The following is a 21,445-nucleotide window of genomic DNA, read 5'->3' as shown; positions in this document are numbered from 1 at the left end:
ACTCTAAAAATACTTTATTTATAACGAACAATAGATAAAGAATTTACAAACATGTGGAGAGCCAAACTGTTTCAGCACTTGGACAGCGCTGTGAATCAAAAACATAACATTAAAAAGGTTCTTATCGCAGCATATCCACAGGTACAAAGTCATCATATACAATAAATCCGTGGGGTAGCATTTTAAAAAAAAACATTTAAAAATAGATGCAATATTTGCATTTGTTTAAGAGTCCCATTCTTTCAATGTGTAAAAAATGAACACATCATTTTTTGCAGTGTACCGCTGTTTTCACTGTCCTCAAAACTAGAGATGCACCGATACCACTTTTTTGGAATACGAGTACGAGTACGAGTACTTGCATTTCAGTACTTGCCAATACCGAGTACTTAATAAAAAACATGATTTAAATTTACAGGTAACAGCTTAAGTCATATAATTTAACAAAAAAACAAGGGACTAGTTTTCCAGTTTGTTGTAAACTCTGCCTCTTTGGACAACACAAGAGGCATTAACCCATTACACGCCGCTCAAACATAGACATTTCTCGGACCATGGTATCGATCCCTGGTATCGGGGGACTTTTAACGAGTACGAGTACTTAAGAAAATGTGGTATCGAGGCCGATACCCGATACCAGTTCTATCGGTGCATCCCTACTCAAAACAGGCTAATGTCTTCCTTGTTCTATGAAGTCCCTCCTTCAGAAATACGTATTGAGTTCTGATTGTGTAGTTTGTTTAGTGTGTTGTGATTCAATAGCAGCTTAGCTTGCCGTTCTAAAACTGTTCTAGTGACATCATTAAAGCAGGAAGTACATGGCTGTAGTCCAAACCGGCCGTTCGCTGTATACTTTGAAAGGCGAATTCTGTTAAGAAAATATATTGCCTGGCAGTGAAGTTTGAGCTTTATCATTTTACAGGTATTATTTATGCTATTATAGCAACATTACACACTAACTAGGGTTTAAAAAATGGAATCAGAAAGAACGTGACCTTTATAGCAAAACATTTTATTACTTGCCAGGCTACAGATTTAAAACAGCTCTTTACGCCTTCTTAAGCTCGTAATTGGTCCTCATTTATGTACAAGAGACATTTAAATTTCAATCTTTTTTATTTTTCACTTTTTAAAACATTTGTGTGCTGCTGCGCATCCATGTGTGTGATAAGCTAGTGTGCGTTGTCGTCGTTAATAGGCGCCTATTACTAACGTGCTCATTAAATATCAAAAACAACACTGACTTTAGACCATGTTTAGTTTGTCATGGCGTTGTCTATTTTATTTGCCTCAAAATAGCAACACGCCTCGTTTTCAGACCAAAACGCCAATGGGCACAAAATTGGGCACAATTGCATTGCTATTTAAACAACATCGCGCTAAACGTGAAAATGCTAATTGCGCCTAGCAAAAGACACTTGCATCGCTTTTTGTGCTTCAGTAAGCATGTGTGCGTGTTTGTGAGTTTCAGTCCATATGTTTCTGGGGGGCAGAGCATGCAGCTCTTTAGAGGACTGACTGTATGCATTGTGTGAGGGTTTTGCTTCGAATGTACCGCTTCCACTGTTTGCTCTTTGAGCAAAGTGATCAGTCGTGTGTTCCCCGTGGCTCTGGCACTGCTGCTGCCGAGGCAGTACAGAGCTTGCGGTCATCGAGATCGCAAATAGATATTGTGGAGGGGTTTGAGAGGGGTTTGACCTTATCTTTGCTTTCACCCACGGCATCCAGCGCTCTTTCACCGACATCGGAAGCCTATGCTGCATTTTTCATCTGGAACTCGAGCCCTGATGCTTAGTTGTCTAGCTCTAAGTAGGTCGACATGGTCAGCACGCAAGTACAAACATGACTAACATGTAAAATTTCTGATGCTCCCGGTTGTTATCCCTCCTCGAGAAGGATGACAATTCTTCTGTTTCTCACAGCCTTGCAGCTGCCAGGGCAGAGTGTAGGCTGAGATTGTGGGGATCGCTAGCCCTTTTACCCCGCACTATTGCACAATGCATGGATGCAGTTCTGGATGTTGGCAAAGCATTGAGGTGCTGTTCACGCTCACATAAAAGAGTTGGGGTTGAGACTAAAACGCCAAGAAAAGTTTGTTTTCTCCAGCACAGAGGACCCTTCTTTCTGGGTGTAGTATGGACTTCAAAGACAATGCAGACTTGGTATTGGTCTCCATTCTTTTACCGTAGGAGGTATTCCTCCGTTTCGCAAATGTCTCCGTGCTTTGGTATTATGGAATAAACCATGGCTCCTTTCCCAGAGGGACAGTGATGGGGACTCAGTGTCATTGCGTCAGTCAATTCAGGGTGTGTGTGATGCAGCAGGGTGGTCCTCTCAGCTTAAATTTTCTCTGGATCTATGAGTTAAATGTGGGCGCGACATCTGGAGCTGTGGTTCTTATGTCTAAGCTGTGTGCCAAAGCAAGGTACTTGGATGTGTGTGACACTGTTGTGGGATATTCAAATTGCTGCAAGTATACACTCATGAAAGTCCACTGGTTTTCACAAAAGTGTTATGAAAGTTTAAAGGTCCACTTTCAGTTTTTAAAGACCTTCGTCCAGGAGATGTCCCTGCTGCTCTGCACTTCATCACACTGATGAGGAGTGAACTATAATGTCAAAATAAATAAAGCCTGACTGATTTACTAGCACTCAACATAATCTTCTCTGATTCAACACGTATTGGAGTTAAAAAATCCTTTGCCCACCCCAGAAATATCTGTTCTGATTATCAGAGTTCTGTCTTTTAGCCAATACTAAAGGACAAACAGAAACTTAATATCTCAGTCTTAAGGGCCAGATTTACTAACAGCTTACGCCAGGGCAAACCATCATTTTGTTGTTAAATAACGACTGTCAGGATTTACTAAAGACGCGCAGTGGATATTTAGTGTGAAAAGGTGTGGTCTATTTATTTTTGCAACTGACCTTATTGCATATGCATTCTAGGAGTTTCCATTTTAGACGTCACGTTTGCGCGTGTGTTATGCGCCGATAAAAAGCATTTCTTAAATTACTCAAGCGCATCATGTGTTAACTCATCAGCTATGTTTTTTGCAACCCTGCACTAATTTGCGCTGCTCTTAGTAGATTTGGTTGGTCATTATGGAAATCAGCAGTTGGGCCTATGTTATTTATGTGCGCTTTTTTAGTAAATAACCCTCAGATATTACCACTTCCATCTGCGCTTTTTTGGAATTGCGCTTGCACGCTATTTTGCCCCATTTAGTAAATCTGGCCCTAAAATGGAAACATTTGCTTAGAGCACGTTTTAGATTTGTTTGGATCTAAAAGAACCTTCAAAATCTAGTAGAGGTCTCACCAAAACCTGCTCTGACAGTAAAGTGTGCCGTTGTCAAATTTTTATCATCAGTTTCTAGATTTTTTAAGCTACCGTAAACTTCAAATAATAGCCGAGTCCCAAATAGACACCTGTTTCTTTTAGACGGCTGGTGTGACGACAGGTTTGGGTAAATAAACGCCTGTCTCAAATAAAGGCCTGGTCTGTTTTTAGTTTCGGGTTGTATTTAATCTTCTAAAACCCGTCAGATCCTCTGTTTAAGTTCTTATTACCGGTAGATGTCATGTGACAGACGCAGTCGTTCCATTACTCATCACTATGACAACACAACAAGGTTCGTCGTCAGGATTGAAGTGATGATGACAGTAGCGAAGTGGCAATCGGGAGAGTCGGGACTTTTCCCGGTGGGCCGATAGTTTTTTGAGGCCGCTGATAATAGCCGGGCTTTCAGTCTTTTGTCATGCATGCACACCCGCCACACATTGTATTTTTCACGCGGAAACACTATTTATCATATTTAATATGCTGCAGCGCCCAAAATGTATCTTGCCGCACTGCTCTCTCTATCAAGCCGGTCTCCCCTGGAGTTCTAGTCGAGCGAGCCAATCCAAAAAAAAAAGAAAGAGGCTACACAATAGCCAATCAGAAAATAGCACTGTTGTATCTGGGTAAGATTTCACACAACAACCAATAAAAAAGCATATCCTCGTTTGCTTTATTTATGCTGCCAAGGTTTGGAAAAATAAAACCCTGGGCTATTATTTGAAGTTTTACGGTATGCTATACACCTAAATTGTATAGCTATGTATTCTTAATGTGTGTCAACGACTTTCTCATTTGTGTTTTATTTCCTTTAAGAGATTTTCAAAAACACATCTGAGACAAAACACCTTAAAACTCGAACTTTCTTGAGTTATGAAAGTGAAGCCTAAGAGCAGTTCGATTTTCTTTAAAGAGGACAATGTGAGATTGTACTCATTCGGATTATTTTCAGTATGCAAATTTGTATTTTTCAGTATTAACTGAAATGTTTATAGTAAAACAAGTCCTGACGGTCTCCGTACAATAAGTGTCACATCACTTCAATTTTCACACACATCGCCAGTCATGATAAGACCCTTTGCGTGCTTATTTAACCCTCTGGGGTCTGAACATCTGCAGTACTCATTAATATGAAAAACAGGTAAGGTCTTAACGGGTGCATGTTGTAATAAACATCTGGACGTAAATTAAACAGTGAGTCAGAAGCCCAGCAATAAAATGTCTAAATTCTGTTCTTTACAATGTATTTATGAGTATGTTTCAGCACGTGTAACTGTGTATAAACTGCTCAACCGCCTAACGACAATTTTCTGTATCTAATTGAGCTCCTGTTTAATTGCATTAGACGGCAGGGTGAGAGGGAACACTGGTATGCGACTGACTCTCCTCTGATGATTTGGAGTAATAGAGGCAATCTGTGTTCATATGCCAGTGAAAAATTGAATCATTCGCAAGGATACATTGTTCACCGCTCCATAACAACCGACGACAGCAACACATCTGCTGAGGCCTAGCTTTTTATTCTGTTCCCCTCCCCTATCTGTAAAGATGCCCAGACATGCACGTTTATGGAACAAATCGATTTTTTACTTTAAGGTAATTTGTTTTTCTCACCTCCATTCTTAAGACAGATGAGTGCCGTTTTTCTTACACGCCTGACCATTTCTGCAAAGTCTTACGGTTAAAATTAGGGCTACAACTAACGATTATTTACATAATTGATTAATTGGAATATAAAACGTAAACATCTACTGAATTTGATTTTTCACTTATTATGTAAGGAATAATTGATGATGGGTAGTTGAATTATTTAAAATTAATGCAATGCCAAGGTGATATGTGGCACGACGCAATGCAAAGTTGCCTGTAATTTGAGCATTCTGCCACATCTCCTTTGCCCTTCCAAATTGGGACCGTCGTGCTGGTCCACCAGGCTTCTGTGACCTCATAGATACTCATGATGGTGTTGAAGAGCTGAGTAAGAAGGGCAGCACCCTGCCTGCCGAAGATCTTCCAGACATACAGTTGGTCATATTGAGCCGATTTCGCCACTGCTACTACTTGCTTTGCTGCCGATTTGCAGTTTCTGTAGTGTTGGTAATCCGGGTCTGCAAGTTTGGCACCACATCTTGAAAGCTAGCTTCTTCTCACTGCTTTTTCACTGCTTGCTGCACTTCTTTGTTCCACCACCATATTTGCTTGTCAGTGAAGAGTTTTCCCAGCTTGGAAGCCCCAGTGCTTCCATTGCTGCTGTGCACAGTTGGCCAGCGAGATCTTCCCAAATCGCTGGTTGGTTGGTGTCCACGTCAATCTGACTAAGGGTGACTCTCAGCTGATCCTTGCAGTCCCTTATCCGACCGCCACAACTTGATTCACTGCTGTCCCACAGCAGAAGGTGGGTGTTGTCGCTGGCCAATGTCCATTTTCATGTCCATGACCAAGATGCGATGTTGTGGGGCGATGTTGTCCGATGGTATGACTTAAGTGTTTGTCACCGTTTACATCTTATCCCGCTTGACAAGCCAGTAATCAATTTGGGTTGATCTCCCAACACTGGTGTACATAATGAGGTGGGACGGTCTCTTCTGGAAGGAGGCGAGGACAAGATTATGGGCTTCCGCAAAGTCCAGGGCTCGATTTTCTTCATCGTTCCGGGTACCATATCCTTAGCCACCATGGTTTCGAAGGTATCCCTCCTGGGCGTTTCCAATGTGTCCGTTTAAGTCTCCCCCAATCACTAACTGCTCTTCTCCATTTATCAATTGCATGTGTCCATCAAATTGTTCCCCAAAATTCCTCCTTGGTATCTGCTGGGCAGCCAGGCTGCGGCGCATAACAAGATACCACCAGGAGGCGTAGATCGTTTGAGTCATTTTCAATGGACATTCGGAAAGACGGTGGGCATCGATTTTGGCTGACTGCGATTCCAATGCGTTCTGGGTGTTTCTTTCACCATTGTAGAACAGTTTGTATCCTTCTCCAATCTCAAAGGCCTTTGCTCCACTACACTTCGTTTCTTGGATGCATGCGATGTCGATACGATGGGCCTTTAGGGAACCTGACAATTCTTGACTTCTCCCTGTCAATGTTCCAATGTTGAGTGTTCCCAGCAATAGTTGGACTTACTTTTTTGGCCTGCACCTTCCATGAGCAGGTAGCCCTTGTACACTTCTCGCATTGTTTTGGTGATGACGGCTCGCATCGCCTCCGGGGGATGCCCTAGCTTGTTTGAGAAGTTGATTAGACGTTGCTATAAATGCGACGCAGAAATACTTTGGCCGATGGATCGCTCCATCTGATTCCAAAGACCCTCACCGATTGTCGGAATCCAGCCAGCACCGCATGGAGGTGGTGATGGAGTTTTCCCGGCCGTACAATGCCAGCTAACCTGTACATTGTGATTGGCCTGAATACCTTTGACGTCATGGCACAGCTGTAGTATGTGTGCTTGCACAATACTGTCTCTGATTGTTCATGCTTTTTATAAGAACAGAGATATTTGAACAAATCAAACACAGATGTGTACAGTTATCTTTTCTTTCTGCAGTACTGAGTTTCAGGGCAACCTGAACTTTTGTTTACAGAATCAAATGCTATAATATTCTAAAGTAGGTCATTTGGAATAAGCACTATGAAGTACACATTACAACAAATGTGATGTTAAAACCTATGTAATGACATTTAATGTTACATTTTGCTACATTGTTAGAAAAAATATGTCAAAAAGTCAAACTGGGGCAGAACTCTTTAAAACGTGTCCTTATATTTAGGGGAGAGCAGGGTAAGTTGTCACACACTCTAACATTTATTGAGCATCATACATCACAATGGTATAAATCTCATACCAAAAAAAAGAAGCAAGTCTGGGGCACATTTGCACATTAGGTGTAGGAGCAGGGTTTCAGACACCTGAAATAGGGTTTAGATATGCACAGTGCGAAACGTCAAATTATGAATACCCAGGGTTATCTCTTAACACATGGTAATGTATGCACAGTGTGAAACAAGAAACAGATAACCCAGGATTCTGTTAACCCCAGGGTTTAGAATTGCCTGGGGTTTACTATTTCTATTATGAAAAGCATGTGACAATTTGCCCCAAAGTCATCGAGACAACTTGCCCCAAACTGACATGTGTGCTAATGTTGGCTAAATCTCAGGGTTATCTCAACATAATGTAGCATGTCAGCTACAGTATCAAAAGACACCTTGTTGTCCCCTCTATTTTGTGCAAAATCATTATTTTTAACATTCATACCTTTAAAGCATTCATAAGTTGTATTGCATACAATTTCAAGTGCACATTTTTACCTTTTAAGCCAAAAAATAAGAAAATTGTGCTGACGTCTCATTAGAGCCATTATGACCACACGTGTGCAGTGGTCACAAAACCGCTAGCCCGACGTCCCGGGCTATTGTGCTTTGCAGTCAGGCTATCAAAATGCATCCCCACCCTGCCTGTCGGGTTATCTTGACTTACAGGGAGTACAAATATATTTAAATGCTTATGCATTCTCTCATAGATTTGGATGGGTAATTGTGGTGTATGAAATTCAAGCATGAGGTATTTAAATTGCGTTTGAGCCCACGCGAGAAGCCGCAGTACAGGAACCAATCCGTACTGATTTGTCTTGGAATTGCTGTGCAAAATCCCCCAACTTTGTCCTGTCAGTCATTACTATCCTCACGTAAAATAATTAAATCTCTCTCAGCAAGCTTCAAAGTGATATAGATTGTAAAGGGCAGCGAAGAGAATTACGAAAAAGGCTACATGTGACTGCAGAATTGCTCTTAAAGCGACAGTAGCCCCCATTTTTCTGATAAAAATCCAAACTGTTAGTTTTGTGACCCATTGAACCACTATTAAATGGTGAGTATATCTGGTGTGGAGATGAGGAGGAACAGTTTGCTTGCATGGAAATCCAGTTTTTCAAAACAACAAGAATAGCAAATTTAACAATTGAGGAACCCCGTGCTATGCCCACAAACTCAAGTGGCTTTTTCTTATCTGTGACTTCAGTTAATATTTCAGAATATGAAGTTTATAGATATTTCACTTCAGTTAGAAGCAAACACTGATGATTGTAATTTTGTGTGTTATTTGTGTTTTGATGGATGTTTTGTCTCAATATTCTACATTAAAAGTAAATTGCATTCATTTCGGGCTACTAAAAATTAAAGAGTGCCTGTCCAAAGGGCTACCAGGATTTTGAAATTTTGCGAGCCCAGGCGTGTTGACATGACTATCGAAGGGGCTGTTTACACTTGGTATTAAGATGTGTTTTCATCGATCGGATCACAAGTGGACGAGAGAGACACATTGCGTTTACACCTGGTATTTAAATCCGTCTCTTTTGTCCACTTTCGACCACTTCTGTCCTTAATACTGTGAGGGGGTGGTCTGTGAGACGGTGGGCGAGTCTCTCTGCTGTCATTCAAACGCGAGCGGGAGTAATTATGAGTTTATATGGACGCAAACTAATATTATGTCGGAGTACACTTCTTGTTTAGCAAGTAAACATGCTGCATAGAGTTTTGTACGTGTGTATGTAAGAGCTTTCTCTGAATTTTCAGCGCAATTGATTAAATAGGATCGCGCAACTTTCACGCTTTCAAAACGAAACTACGGAGAACACCCGCAGTAGTTTTATCAATGAAAGGCTAAAAATAGCGCTGTTTACCGTATGTTCACGCCAGAAGTAAAAAAAGACGTAAAATTTGTATTTAATACCTCAGATTAGATAAATAGGCGGAGAGAAGGCGGTCGCGTGTGGCTGTTTGAACGCATTCAACCACATTGCGTTCCGCAACTCCAAAGCGATCCGATCGAAAGTGGTTTCGACTACCTCTGGATGTGGTTGAAAGTGGTCGAAAGTGGACGCGTTCAAAACGTTTTGAACACCGTTTACACCTGGCATTAACGGCGTCCACTTGTGATCCGATCGACGAAAACGCATGTTAATGCCAAGTGTAAACAGTCTCTTATTCTTGTGACAACTTACCCCACTCTCCCTTACCATTTATGTACAGATATTTACACATTTGGTACAAACATTTGAAGTACTAATATATATCCTTGAGGTACTAATGTGCACCAATATGTACCTTTAGGGTTCTAACATAAACTTTTTAGGTGCAATGGTGTACTTTCTGATAGGGTACCGCCCCAGTGACAGCTAGGGACCTTTTTGTCTGACAGCATGGAAATACCTTTAGAATACTTCCATGAAGCATTTATACATTTATCATTCGTTACAGTACCACACCCTGCGTCCAACCTAGCAAAATTGTGCCTCCATAATCATGTATGTTTTCTCCAAAACCCTCACAGCAGCCTCTTAGGAAGGTGGGGAAGGAAAACATCTAAACCATTAAAAGGCCTCTGTATGACCAGCTCAACACTGAGGCCTTTTCATTTACCAACCTTTCAAAGCCTTTTCCACGCTCACCATAGCCTTAAGACATGACTAGAGACCTCTTATACTTTATGCCTCTAAGTACTACCTAACATGTCTGAGAGCACATTTACACCCGGTATTAATGTTTTCGTCTCTATTGTCCACTTTCGACCGCTTCTGTCCTGATTACTTTGATGGGATGGTCTATGGGCTTTCGTTTAAACATGAGTGGGGAAAATGACGGGTTTAAAGTGACACACACTAGTATTATGTAAGAGGACCACTGCTTGTGTTGTCAGTTAACGTGCTGTGCAACATTTTGTACATGTATACAGGGGCAGCTTTGCGTATGGCAGGGTATGGCAGTAACATTCAGAAAAAAACATTATAGATAATTAGAAGCATTAGGGGCTGTGTACACCAAAACTTTTAAACGCGGCTGAAACGCCTGGACAACGCCGAATGCCAGCTGTTTTTCAGCTGAGTGCCAGCTTTCTTCAGCTAAGCGCTTTGTAGCTCTGATACGTCAGCTGTGAGACGGTTGGTTGCTGTGATACTTGTCCCGCCCCACTCCACTGTGATTGGACGGCCGCGTGAGAACTGACATTGACAAGCGGAGCTTTTCATCCAAAGTTGAACATTTTTCAACTCTCGATGCTCAGCGCTGAGCACGGAAAAACCCCCGTGCACCGGGTTTCAGCGCGGAAGAAAACCGCTAGCTGCTGGCTTATTTGAAAAACGCTGAGCTTCCATTGGAAACAATTGAAAACATGCACGGGCCGCGGGCGTAAAAGTTTTGGTGTACACAATCCTTGTTCCTCTTCGTGGCAGCATAATTGCTTTGTTGTTATTTGTTGTTTGCTGATATTAATGGATTTTTCTAAAAATGTTTTTTAGGTGAATGAGATCTACCATGACGAGTCATTGGGCGTTCACATTAATGTTGTTCTTGTGAGGATGATCATGCTTGGGTATGCTAAGGTAAGATCTTTTAAAAAATAAATACCTCTCAAAATTCAAGAATTTTTTTTACCCCCTATTATCATTTTATGTAAGGTATTCTGCAGTCATAATTTGTTTATGTGACCATTTTTCTCTTCAAGGGACCTTTTTATTAAATACAAATGTTTTGCTGTTTTGCTGCTAAAACACTTTTCACAGAAAAATTACAAGATTACGGAAAATACACTGAAAATGTGTCCAGGATTTGTCTGAAGGTTGTTTGATTGTGGTTCATTCACACTGCCAATGATTTTCTGGAATCTGTGTGTGCGTTCCATGTGAAAAAAAAATCTACAGTTTTTTAGGTTTGCTTATTATCTGCGATTTCTTTCTCAAGAAACCACGCACATGCATTTGTTTCCTGCAGGGCTTAAAAACGAAAAAAATTATCAATCGTTTCACTCCGAGCAGAATCGATATTTTAACGTTTCCGTTTTTGCGTTCCTCATTGAACATTTACGTTCCGAAAACGGTTTACTTAGAAAAAATACCGGTTAATAACGTTATTTTAATTCAGGCTATACTTTAACAAATGCATGCATCCAGACTAATTTTCACACAAAAATAATAACATAACACATGATATAACTAAACTTCAACATTTCATTAATTGTTAAAACCACAAAAGAAATACCTGCATTCATTTTAAGTATAAACAGCTGAAAAACGACCCGTTTTCAACTATGTCTTTTTCTGGTTAAACCCGCAGCATACTCTGCTGGATGTTTATGTTAAATGTGCCTCTGTAAGTTACCTCAGTGATTCCCGGCTACTGTTCTTCTCCCCCACATCCTTCAATATTGCAGACAGACTTGTTAAGACAGCTTGTCGTAAGAAAAATAATAACGAAAAGGAATTTCTTGGTGGCGACCCATCTAAAAAGTTATTGACAGTGGTATAAGTCCCCTGGCTTTTTTGAGTTACAGTTTGCATCTTCATATTTCCAAGCAAGTTTTAACTTAAACATACCTCTGAACATTTGATGGGTAGCTTTGTGGTTATTTAAGACAAATGCTATCGGGCCGGAGACTCGATGACTGCTGCGCGGGCATTTCACTCACGATGTGTCAAAGTCACTCACGCTTGATGCGTCAAAGTCACATGTTGTACTGTTCAAATCATGATTGGTCACTGATAAGTACAATATTAAAGAAAACGATAAAATAACGTTATTAACCGGTTAATGGTCATTTTAAATAAACGTTTCTGTTCAGAACGATTAAAATTGATTTTGTTTTCGTTTTCGTTTTTGTTCCTGTTAAAATTTCGTTCGTTTCCGGTTTTCGTTTTCGTTCCTTGAACCGGTTCAGAGCCCTGGTTTCCTGACAATAAACTAGTGCATGACATGCTGATTTATGTATCTGGGTTGTTGTGATAACACTAGGCCCGGTACTAGGCTTGCAGGACTGAGGGGGCTGAAAAAAAGACTTTGGAGTGGACTAGTCAAAGTCTACTGAGATGCTGTGGCATGACCTTAAAAAGGTGGTTCATGCTCCAAAACCCTCCAACCTAAATTCCTCCACAGCGCTGTAACAGACTCATTCCAAGTTATCGCAAACACTTGATTGCAGTTGTTGCTGCTAAGGGTGGCCCAACCAGTTATTAGGTTTAAGGGGGAAGCACTTTTACACACAGCCATATAGTTTTGAATTTTGTTTTCCCTTAATAATAAACCCCTTCATTTATAAACTGCTTGTTATGTTAACTTGTGTTATCTTTGACTAATATTTACATTTGTTTGGTGATCTGAAACATTAAAGTGTGACAAGTATGCATAAGAAATCTGGAGGGGGGAAACACTTTTTTCACACCGCTCTATGTTTATAACCAGCCTACATAGCTAATTTTGCCCTTCGTGACAACTGTGATGGGGTGATTTTTTTGCAACTTATTTGTTTAAATTATAGTAGGCCTTAAAGTTCTGCATAATTAAGGGTGTGACCACTTGCGTGTTGGGTGAACTTTTGGTTATCTGCGAGTGATGTGTGGTGATGCGCTGCTAAGATGGTGATGGCAGGCTCCACCAACTATTATCTTCAAAAAAGCTCTTCACAAACCTATGGGTGATGTCACAGACACAATATTCATATTTCTTACAGTCTATGGATGACACACACGTTCTCCCTATACAACACAGTCTAGTTTGTTTGACTAGTGTGATTGTTTTACAGTCTGATTAAGCACGCCCTGGCCCTCCTGTAAAAGTTTCTTTGGTTTGATGAACACAAAGTAATATATTTTAATGAATGTTTGTAACCAAACCGATCAGAGGCCCCATTGACTTCATAGTAGGAATAAAATAATATTTTGGAAGTAAATGGGGCGTCTGATTGGTTTGGTTACAAACATTACTCAAAATTTCTTTCTTTGTGTTCATCAGAAGAAATTATTTTTTAAAGGTTTGTAACAACATGACATAATTTTCATTTTTGGGTGAACTCTCCCTTTAAAGTCACAATAAAATTAACATTAACATTTTTTTTTGAGATATTGTGGTATTTTTTGGCAAATTACTCATATGTGAAGTGAACAATCTCTTTTTACTTCTGGTCATGGGGTATGGCGGCTGGGTGATGCCTGAGAAAAGATTGCAGCGATTAGCAAATAGCAACATGACCGAACTTCTAACAATCCAATAAATTCTCAATAGTCAAATTCAAGTCCAGCCCTACCTTTTTCATTTCAGAAGCGATTTTACTTGGTTATTTGTCACAAGAGGGAAAATAAGACAATCGCTACATCCGTTTAATTGTGACTTTAAATTTAGATGTCATCGTAAAAACCTTGTGATATGAGCAGCATAGTTATTTGCAGCCATGTGTCAGCATCCCAAAAGACCCCAAATAATAGATAGTTTGATTTCATGCAGCTCTGTGCAGAGAATGTTGAAAGCATACATAGCAGTTTATTCTCAAATCACGTTCATGTTACTTTGATATGCGATTGGTCCGTGCAGCGCAGCATGAAGCCGAACACACCTGATAAGCCACAAACTCATCTTCTTCAAAACAGTTGCATCAGATTGATGTAAGCATGCTCAGGCCTGGAATGTAAAGTACAGTGTGAGTGTAGGTCTGAGGGAGGGTGAGGAGGGGGAACATTTGCCCTAAATAAAAACTATAAAATATTGTCCTGACAGTAACTGTGAAGTAGCGAGTTTAGCGAGTCTAGTAGAACAGAAAACATGCACATTGTTGGCAGTATCATTTGCTGTCTTTTCTTAGATAAACACTTTCTGTGAACTGATTATTTTGTAGAAATCTGTAGAGAATGAAACAGTTGGGTGTGTGTGAAGGAATTAAAATAAACTGGTAAGGAAGTTGTGTCAATATATTTAATCTTTTGTTAAAAAAAGAATTAGGCCTAAGAGAAGTGCCTTTTTTCACTTGAGCATCAAAAGTATCTACATGTATTGATATTGTCCTACAGGTAGTGATCACCGGCTGCAATGTGTCAGTGTAAATCCTATTAAAGTAGTGGTGTTTCTAACAAAAAGAACCATATATGTACATTTTGATTGTGTGCGTGGGGGGGGCTACAAGACATTCTGCCCAGGGGCCTCTGAATTCTTAATCCGGGCCTGGCTAAGATATAAGTAAAAAAAGGAATTGTAAACTAAAAAAATATGAAATATGTAATAAATGGTGATAATATTGATATTATGAAGTCATTCAAATCTTAAATTTTTCTAAATAAATTTGTAAATGTAACGCAATGAAAACACTATAGGAAACATATAGATGGAACAAACTTTGACAGAACACCAGACATCTTCTCTAGTTATTTTCTATTAATAGCTTTCTAGATGATTTCATCACTCCAGTCTGACCGTTTAAGGGCTTATTGCAACCATAAACACCCAAGTTTCTCTTCAAATGGTGTCTTTGAAGACGGTATTCTATGAAAATTAAGGCCATCTTTTTTGCATTCCTATTCTGACACTCAACAGCACAACAAGACATTATCTTGTTCGTTTCACCTGTGTCTAATTCATTTCCACAGTTTTTCTGCCACTATATTGAGCGCACAGCTTGCAATGACGTAACTGTGACGTCTACACGCCAAAGGTCTATATGTTTCCGATACAGTATTCCAAAAAGAATAATATTTTGGTGGGTCCTGAGATAGGTTATACCTGTCTAGTATGGGAAGGCCATCCTAGAATGCTTCACAAGCTATGCTTTTTTGTTACTGTTGATACATAGGACAATGATCAATGTGAGTCGTTACAAATGTTATAGACGAATGGCTCCTGAAAGTGTAAAACTGTAATGAGCCTCTTATTTTCTTTCTCTTAGTCCATCAGTCTCATTGAGCGTGGCAACCCTTCACGAAGCCTGGAAAATGTGTGCCGCTGGGCATTTGGCCAGCAGAAGGACGATCCAGAACACTCTGAGCATCACGATCACGCCATTTTCCTGACTCGGCAAGGCTTCGGCCCCACAGGGATGCAGGGTAGGACTACCCCATTTTAACCTTTCTTATGTCTGGTTTTCTCTTTTTAAAATGTCAGTGACTTTTAAACCTTTTCGGGCCTTGTCATTTTCTTTTCCACATTCTTCTTAAATGCCTGTGTATGAAAAAGGTCTTTTGCTTTCAGTTTCTCTATCTAATACACTTTCTGTCACACAGTTCATATGAGTTTTATTCCGTCTGACAGAATCCTGGTTGGTGCCTGTCATTTGACAGACCATAGATGTGTAAAGAGGTGCACACCACCAAGAGATACATGAAAGCAAACTTACATAAGCACAAAGGAAAAAAACAAGTGTGTTGTTTATGGCTTTAGGCGGCCGTAAAACAACGGTCCTCTGAGACCGGATCTGCTTCGGCACTGACAGAGAACTTCACACGCTGCACGTTTAATGTCTATTGAAACTGACAGAAAAAATCAAGCACTTCCAGAGAAGGGCCCTGATCTCAGCATGGGGTGTTTATGCTGTCACTGCTACTCTCGAATTTGTCTTATCATTCCACTGTGTATTGTTAAGCCTCTTGTTAATCATAAAAAAGGGCTCTTTGGCCTGTCTATCTACTGTGCTATACATACAGAGCCTGGCAGTGGTGATAGTCAGCTAAATGGTGCTCATGTGCTCTGTTGGCTTATATAGTAGATTTTTATCTGATCATATGATTTTATAGATCATAATTGAATGAATGGATATTTCTCTTTAGGTAGTGGTGCATTGAGCTTGTGATTAACGTAGCTAACTAAAGTCCCTGAGGTCTGAAATGAGAATAAACACATCATTTTGTTCAGAGAGCACAGAGCTTTTTGCTTCGAGTCCAAAAAGCATACATTTGAATAATAATGCGTTATTCTGTGCACATGGTAATTTGTACTTTCTACAACAAAGACATCTTTTCAATGATTTTTGGAAAATCGAGCTAAAAAACATTTGTTGTTGAAAGGTGACATGTCATTGCTGCACCAATAGCATCCAAAATTGAATCACAAATAGCCTTCCTCATAAACAACTTGTAGGCCATTATAATTTTGTTCTGGGCTGGAGGCAGCGAATAAACTCATTGATGTCGAATAAATACGTCTGTGTTTGACTTTGAAGTTGTGTGGTATAGAGATTTGCCACAATAGTCGATTTGGCAATTAGCGACATCGAGTAGTAATGTCTTTCTCCCAGGGAACGCGATTCTCAAGTAATTGAGTCTCTGCTTTTGTGTTTTGTTTGTTGTGTTAACCGTCAGTACCCTCTCAGCAATGATTTGTCTCTTACTGACAGTCATTTAAAGCTCCATCCCAATTAAACAATGAGTTGAAACAATCACAGTTGGACCTTAAATCGCCTGTTGGGATTATTGGTAACGTCATTATGCAAAACCCGCAGGCTCATTTCCTTAAGGATAGCGTTTTGTTTGCTCCTGATTGTCTGTAAAAAAAAAAAAAGGTTCAACAAGGTGTTTGTGGATAGACAGTGGCAAATGAATCATGATGGATGTGGCAAACTGATACATACAATATGTATCAAAACCCCAGCTAAAGTCATTTTTTGTAATTAACATTAATCATTATACATGATGTAAGAACACTTTCTTAAAATATAACTTTGATATCTTTAATATTGACTAAGTAGACCATGTCAAAGTGAAATTAGTGATTGAAATCAAACTTTAATGCTCTCTCATTATTAGATTGAGGCTTTACAGACAGGGTCACATACACCAGACTCTGGTGACCAGAGTACTACACGGGTCAATTTTTGGAGACCGGCCCCTGCCCGTACCTGCAAAGTTCAGCACCAGATCCGACCTGTCACCTGTGATTCGTGCCCGCAATAAAATCACACACGCTAAAATCATTCCAATCAAAGTGCTTTATTTATTATCTTGCACCTCTGTCAACATCAAAACAGCGTCATGAATGTGCAAAATGAAACAGGCTAAAGTGCACTTTTTTGCGCCATTCAAGAAGCCTATCATTGGCACCTAAATAAGCTATGGAACCTGATAACTATACGCAAATAGACCTATCAATAAAAAAAGAACAAGAAAAAATGAAGAGTTTGGTTCCAAAACGCAATAAATCCATTTTGACTAATTCGGTAAAACGTGTTTTCTATACCAAGAAAGTAACAAGATGAAAATCATTATTTTCTGTTACAAACTTTCACATAGCATCTTTAGGTTATAAAAACATACAAATCAAATCCATAATTTGATTTTCAAAGATTTATTATAAAAACAAGTTTTTTTTTTTCAAAATGCTATAAAATCTATTGACTCAATATATAAATGTGCATTCATCTTTGCCATGTTATATTCATTTAGTTCTAGTGGTATACAATGTTTAAACATTAATGGCATTAATCAAAACACTTACTGTGTCATATTAAGAAGACATTGCTGCGGTTATACTTGGGACGTCGTCGCTAAACTTTTATCAAAGCGATCAGCTGTAAAATGTTTTCTTCCTGCACGTTTTTCAACAAAAGTCAGACTGTCGCAGTGCTGGTGACGTGATGGGTTAAATGTCATATTGTTTTTGCGTATGTGTAAGACATACAAATATTACACATATTTTTCATCCGCGCTATTATGCACCTGCATCCCCTCCCATGAATTTAAGGAATGTCACAATCCACCCGTTTTAGCCACTTTTTAGGGTATCCGACCCGTTGCAGGACACAGACTTACACTATATGGACAAAAGTTTTGGAATGCCCACTTCTAATGAACATGTTGTAATGAACAGTTTCTGTCAGCACAAATCTTAATGCTATTACATATATTCTAAAGAATTGTGTGCTTCCAAATCAGTTCCAACCCCACTTTGAGGGTAGGGAATGGTTCAGAGCCCCACCTGTCCCCAATCGCCCCAAACAAAATGGTAATCCAGGGCTCCAGACTGCCACCAAATTTGAGAGTGTGCCACTATATTTTACATCCAGTCGCACATGTGCGACCAGTAAATTTGACTTTTTTTGTGATGTGACACTGAATTTAAACAGCACATTGTACTTTCTGCATCTATCATGAAAGTATTTATTAGTAATTAGGGATGCACCGAATACAGATTTTTTGGGTTCGGCCGAATACCAAATCCACTGTTTAAGCTTATCCATAAGCCTATGCATAATGAAAGCGATGCGGTGCGACACGCTTGCGTCCGCGAAATGTGAACTGCCCATAAGGCTCCCCGAAAGAAAAAGCTTACCTCCACCTCAGCACCCGATGTGTGTAATCAACGGCCGCGTGACTTCGACCAGCGTAGTGCAAGCCTAGGGTTCGGTGGAAAAAAAACAGAACCCGAACCCCGTCAAAAAGCCCATTATTCGGCCGAATCTGAATCCTGGATTCGGTGCATCCCTATTAGTAATACAGTGGAAATTAGTAGAAAGGTGAACATTTGGTTAGCATGTTGATTTACGGTATGTGCCCCTAAATTTTCTAGTTGCGCCCCTAAAATTTTCAGTTGGGGGCCACTGTGCTCCTAGTGAAAAAAGTTAGTCTGGAGCCCTATTAATCAACTAGGCTTTAACTGTCGAAATTTATTTAATCACATCATATTTTAAAACATAACAGCATTAAAATCTTTCAATAGAGAAAATAAATGTGCAAATGTATTATCACTTTGCATGAAATAAGACTAGCAAATAATAATAATAATGCAACTGTGTTTGCATTTTGTCTCTGACAAAAGTCATCATACTTTCTTTTAGGCTGGCTTTTTGGTTGATTAGGTTCAATGTCTGTCTTGATTTTCTCTACTGGTACTGAATTTCCCATCTCTTTTCATTCTTTGTCACAAACATATCCATTGTTCAATTTTATACTCACTACTGCCTCTCCACATTAAAGTTTTTGTTCCGCTTCAATTAACATCCCAACGTTAATTAATTAATTATTGGTGGCTATGCCTGCCATTTTCTTCACAGTCTGATGTTGTTTTAAGTTAGGCTTATATTTAAATGTGTATGGTCAGTATATAATTAAATTAGTAGAGGTCACCAGAATGACCACACCACTTGTAATGTTCCTATTCCCCACCAGTGGTGCCCGCCCCACACTTTGAGAAATGCTGTTTTAATTGTATAGCAAGAGCTTGGGCTGAGCAACTTTTTTTATTCCAACACATCGATTCCCCTATGTACAAAGCAAGGTTCAAAAAGAAATGATTGATTCAGTCTGGTGTGAAAGAAAATGACTGGTCTGCATAAAGCTCAGACCTGAACCCAGCTGAACACCTTTGTTCTCTGAGCGAAACACGCATCACAGGGGCACAGTCATTTTAGCACAAAAAAACTCCTTTGCAAAACGGTTGCAACAAAGATGGAAATTCTTTAAAATGGTATTATATGATCTATCATGAATATATGTTTTGATTGGAATAACTGGAAAAAGATAAACATGTTTATTTATTCTTAACACCATTTTAGCATCTATGGTTATATTCATGACAAGAATTAGTTAATCACCAGGTCAAAATGCAGGTTAGGTGAATTGCCCTTCCCTCAGTGTTTGTGTGTGTATAGATCAACATGTGTGTATAGTCTTTGGAATGTGGAAGAAACTATATACTGTAGTACCCAGAGTAAACCCATGCTGACACAGAGTAAATCAATTGTAAAATTTACACAGGGCTTTGGCATGCTAAAAAATACCACCCAAATTAAGACTACATATATCCATGTATCAGCTATTAAATACCTTGTTTATCAGTACTATAATGCCCAAGTGCGAACCTCTCCCCTTATGTCTTGGCACAAAACTGGACGCATGCTCTCAGATATGCACTCTTGCCCAGAGAGTGGGCACACACTTAAAATGTCTTCATTGCAATCACGTATCTTTTCCCTTGCAGGAAGTGCTCATGGGAGTTGTGGTTTAGTAGAGTGTCGGATTGGGCATTTTGTATTATTTCACATTGCTTTTAAGAAAGCTACAATAAAAATATACATATATTTAACCCGCCAAAGTGGATTGTGGGAATGGCTGTCTTAAAATATATATATATTTTAAGTACACTCGGTTCCATATAATATTATATTTTTTAGCAGTCTAAATGACACCATACCCCTCTATACCCCCTGTTTACATATTTTATTGTTTGACCTTTTACTTCAGTATTAGGCTAAACCAAATGAAAGAAACACATTCTCCCTAATACTGATTGACAATGTTCAGGCTTACAGTATATTGTCTGCGTCTCTCTGCTAAGTACTACCACCTACCAGCCAGCTGTCAAAGTCACTAGAGTTTCACTGTACTGACAAAATGAATTATCCATAGTAACCTGTTTATTCTGTCTGTTTGTATCATTCTCTCTCAGGATATGCACCTGTCACTGGGATGTGCCACCCTGTCCGGAGCTGCACCCTCAATCATGAAGATGGCTTCTCCTCTGCTTTTGTAGTAGCCCATGAGACAGGCCATGTGTAGGTTTTTTTTTCACCTGGCCAGGGGCCTTATAGCCATTTTTGAAAATTGAATTTTTCTCGTCATTTGCTTTTGTTAAAAGTTTGCAGTCATTCCACATTTTCAACATTTCTGTTGTAGTGTCTCAAAAAGGCATATTTTATCTAATTACTGAGTCTGAATTTTTAAAGTTTTTTTCTGAAGTTTTAGTGTTTTATAGCTAACATTTTATTTCGCAAGATGAATGTGTTTTTTTTACAATGGATAAAAGAATTGCTCACAGTTCCTCACACAAGTGAACTTGAGGTTATTCAATAGAGAATTGATTTAGCCATAAAGAACCTCTCAATACCCCAGCGTATCTGCTAGAATACATTGCTCTCGCTATTCAGTTTAATAAAAACAAATATATATTATTTCTTTATTTCTCCAGCCTATTTTAAAGCATTACTTTACAGGGGCTGTTAATAATAATGTTAATGCTCTGAAACAGCATGAAAAAAAATTCATCACTATTCTACCCTTACTGGGTTTAGCTTGGCATGAGCACAGACTGAAGTAACATTTTATTTAATACTGACAAAAAGAAATGGCAAAGCTCTTTGGTTTCCTGTTTGGTATTATTAAACCTCAATTAGATCTCCATTACAGTTTACATTATAAACAGGGCTTGACATAAACTTTTATGCTCATCAGTGACTCATGGTTTTTTAAAGACTTTAGCATAAATTACCTGATTTAGAGTAATTTTACTTGATTTCAAATGCAGATTGTCCACCCAAATTAAGGCTACATATATCAGCTTATATAGCAGGTCATGTCATATATTT

General features: G+C 39.3%; 1 protein-coding gene across 3 annotated transcripts in view; it reads left to right on the top strand.

The window, feature by feature from the left end:
- The window catches only part of adamts3 (ADAM metallopeptidase with thrombospondin type 1 motif, 3), a 169,963-nt gene that overhangs the window by 59,372 nt on the left and 89,146 nt on the right, over positions 1–21,445 (top strand). For all 3 annotated transcript variants that reach the window (XM_065267191.2, XM_065267190.2, XM_065267189.2), the window contains exons 6-8: positions 10,638–10,721; positions 15,041–15,197; positions 20,530–20,635. In XM_065267191.2, the coding sequence (XP_065123263.2) occupies positions 10,638–10,721; positions 15,041–15,197; positions 20,530–20,635 (347 nt within the window). The remainder of the gene's footprint in view (positions 1–10,637; positions 10,722–15,040; positions 15,198–20,529; positions 20,636–21,445) is intronic.

The sequence above is a fragment of the Paramisgurnus dabryanus genome, chromosome 5 (assembly GCF_030506205.2).
Source record: "Paramisgurnus dabryanus chromosome 5, PD_genome_1.1, whole genome shotgun sequence".
NCBI classification, from domain to species: domain Eukaryota; kingdom Metazoa; phylum Chordata; class Actinopteri; order Cypriniformes; family Cobitidae; genus Paramisgurnus; species Paramisgurnus dabryanus.
Note: the sequence above shows the minus strand (reverse complement) of the source record. Positions and strands in the feature narration are given on the sequence as shown.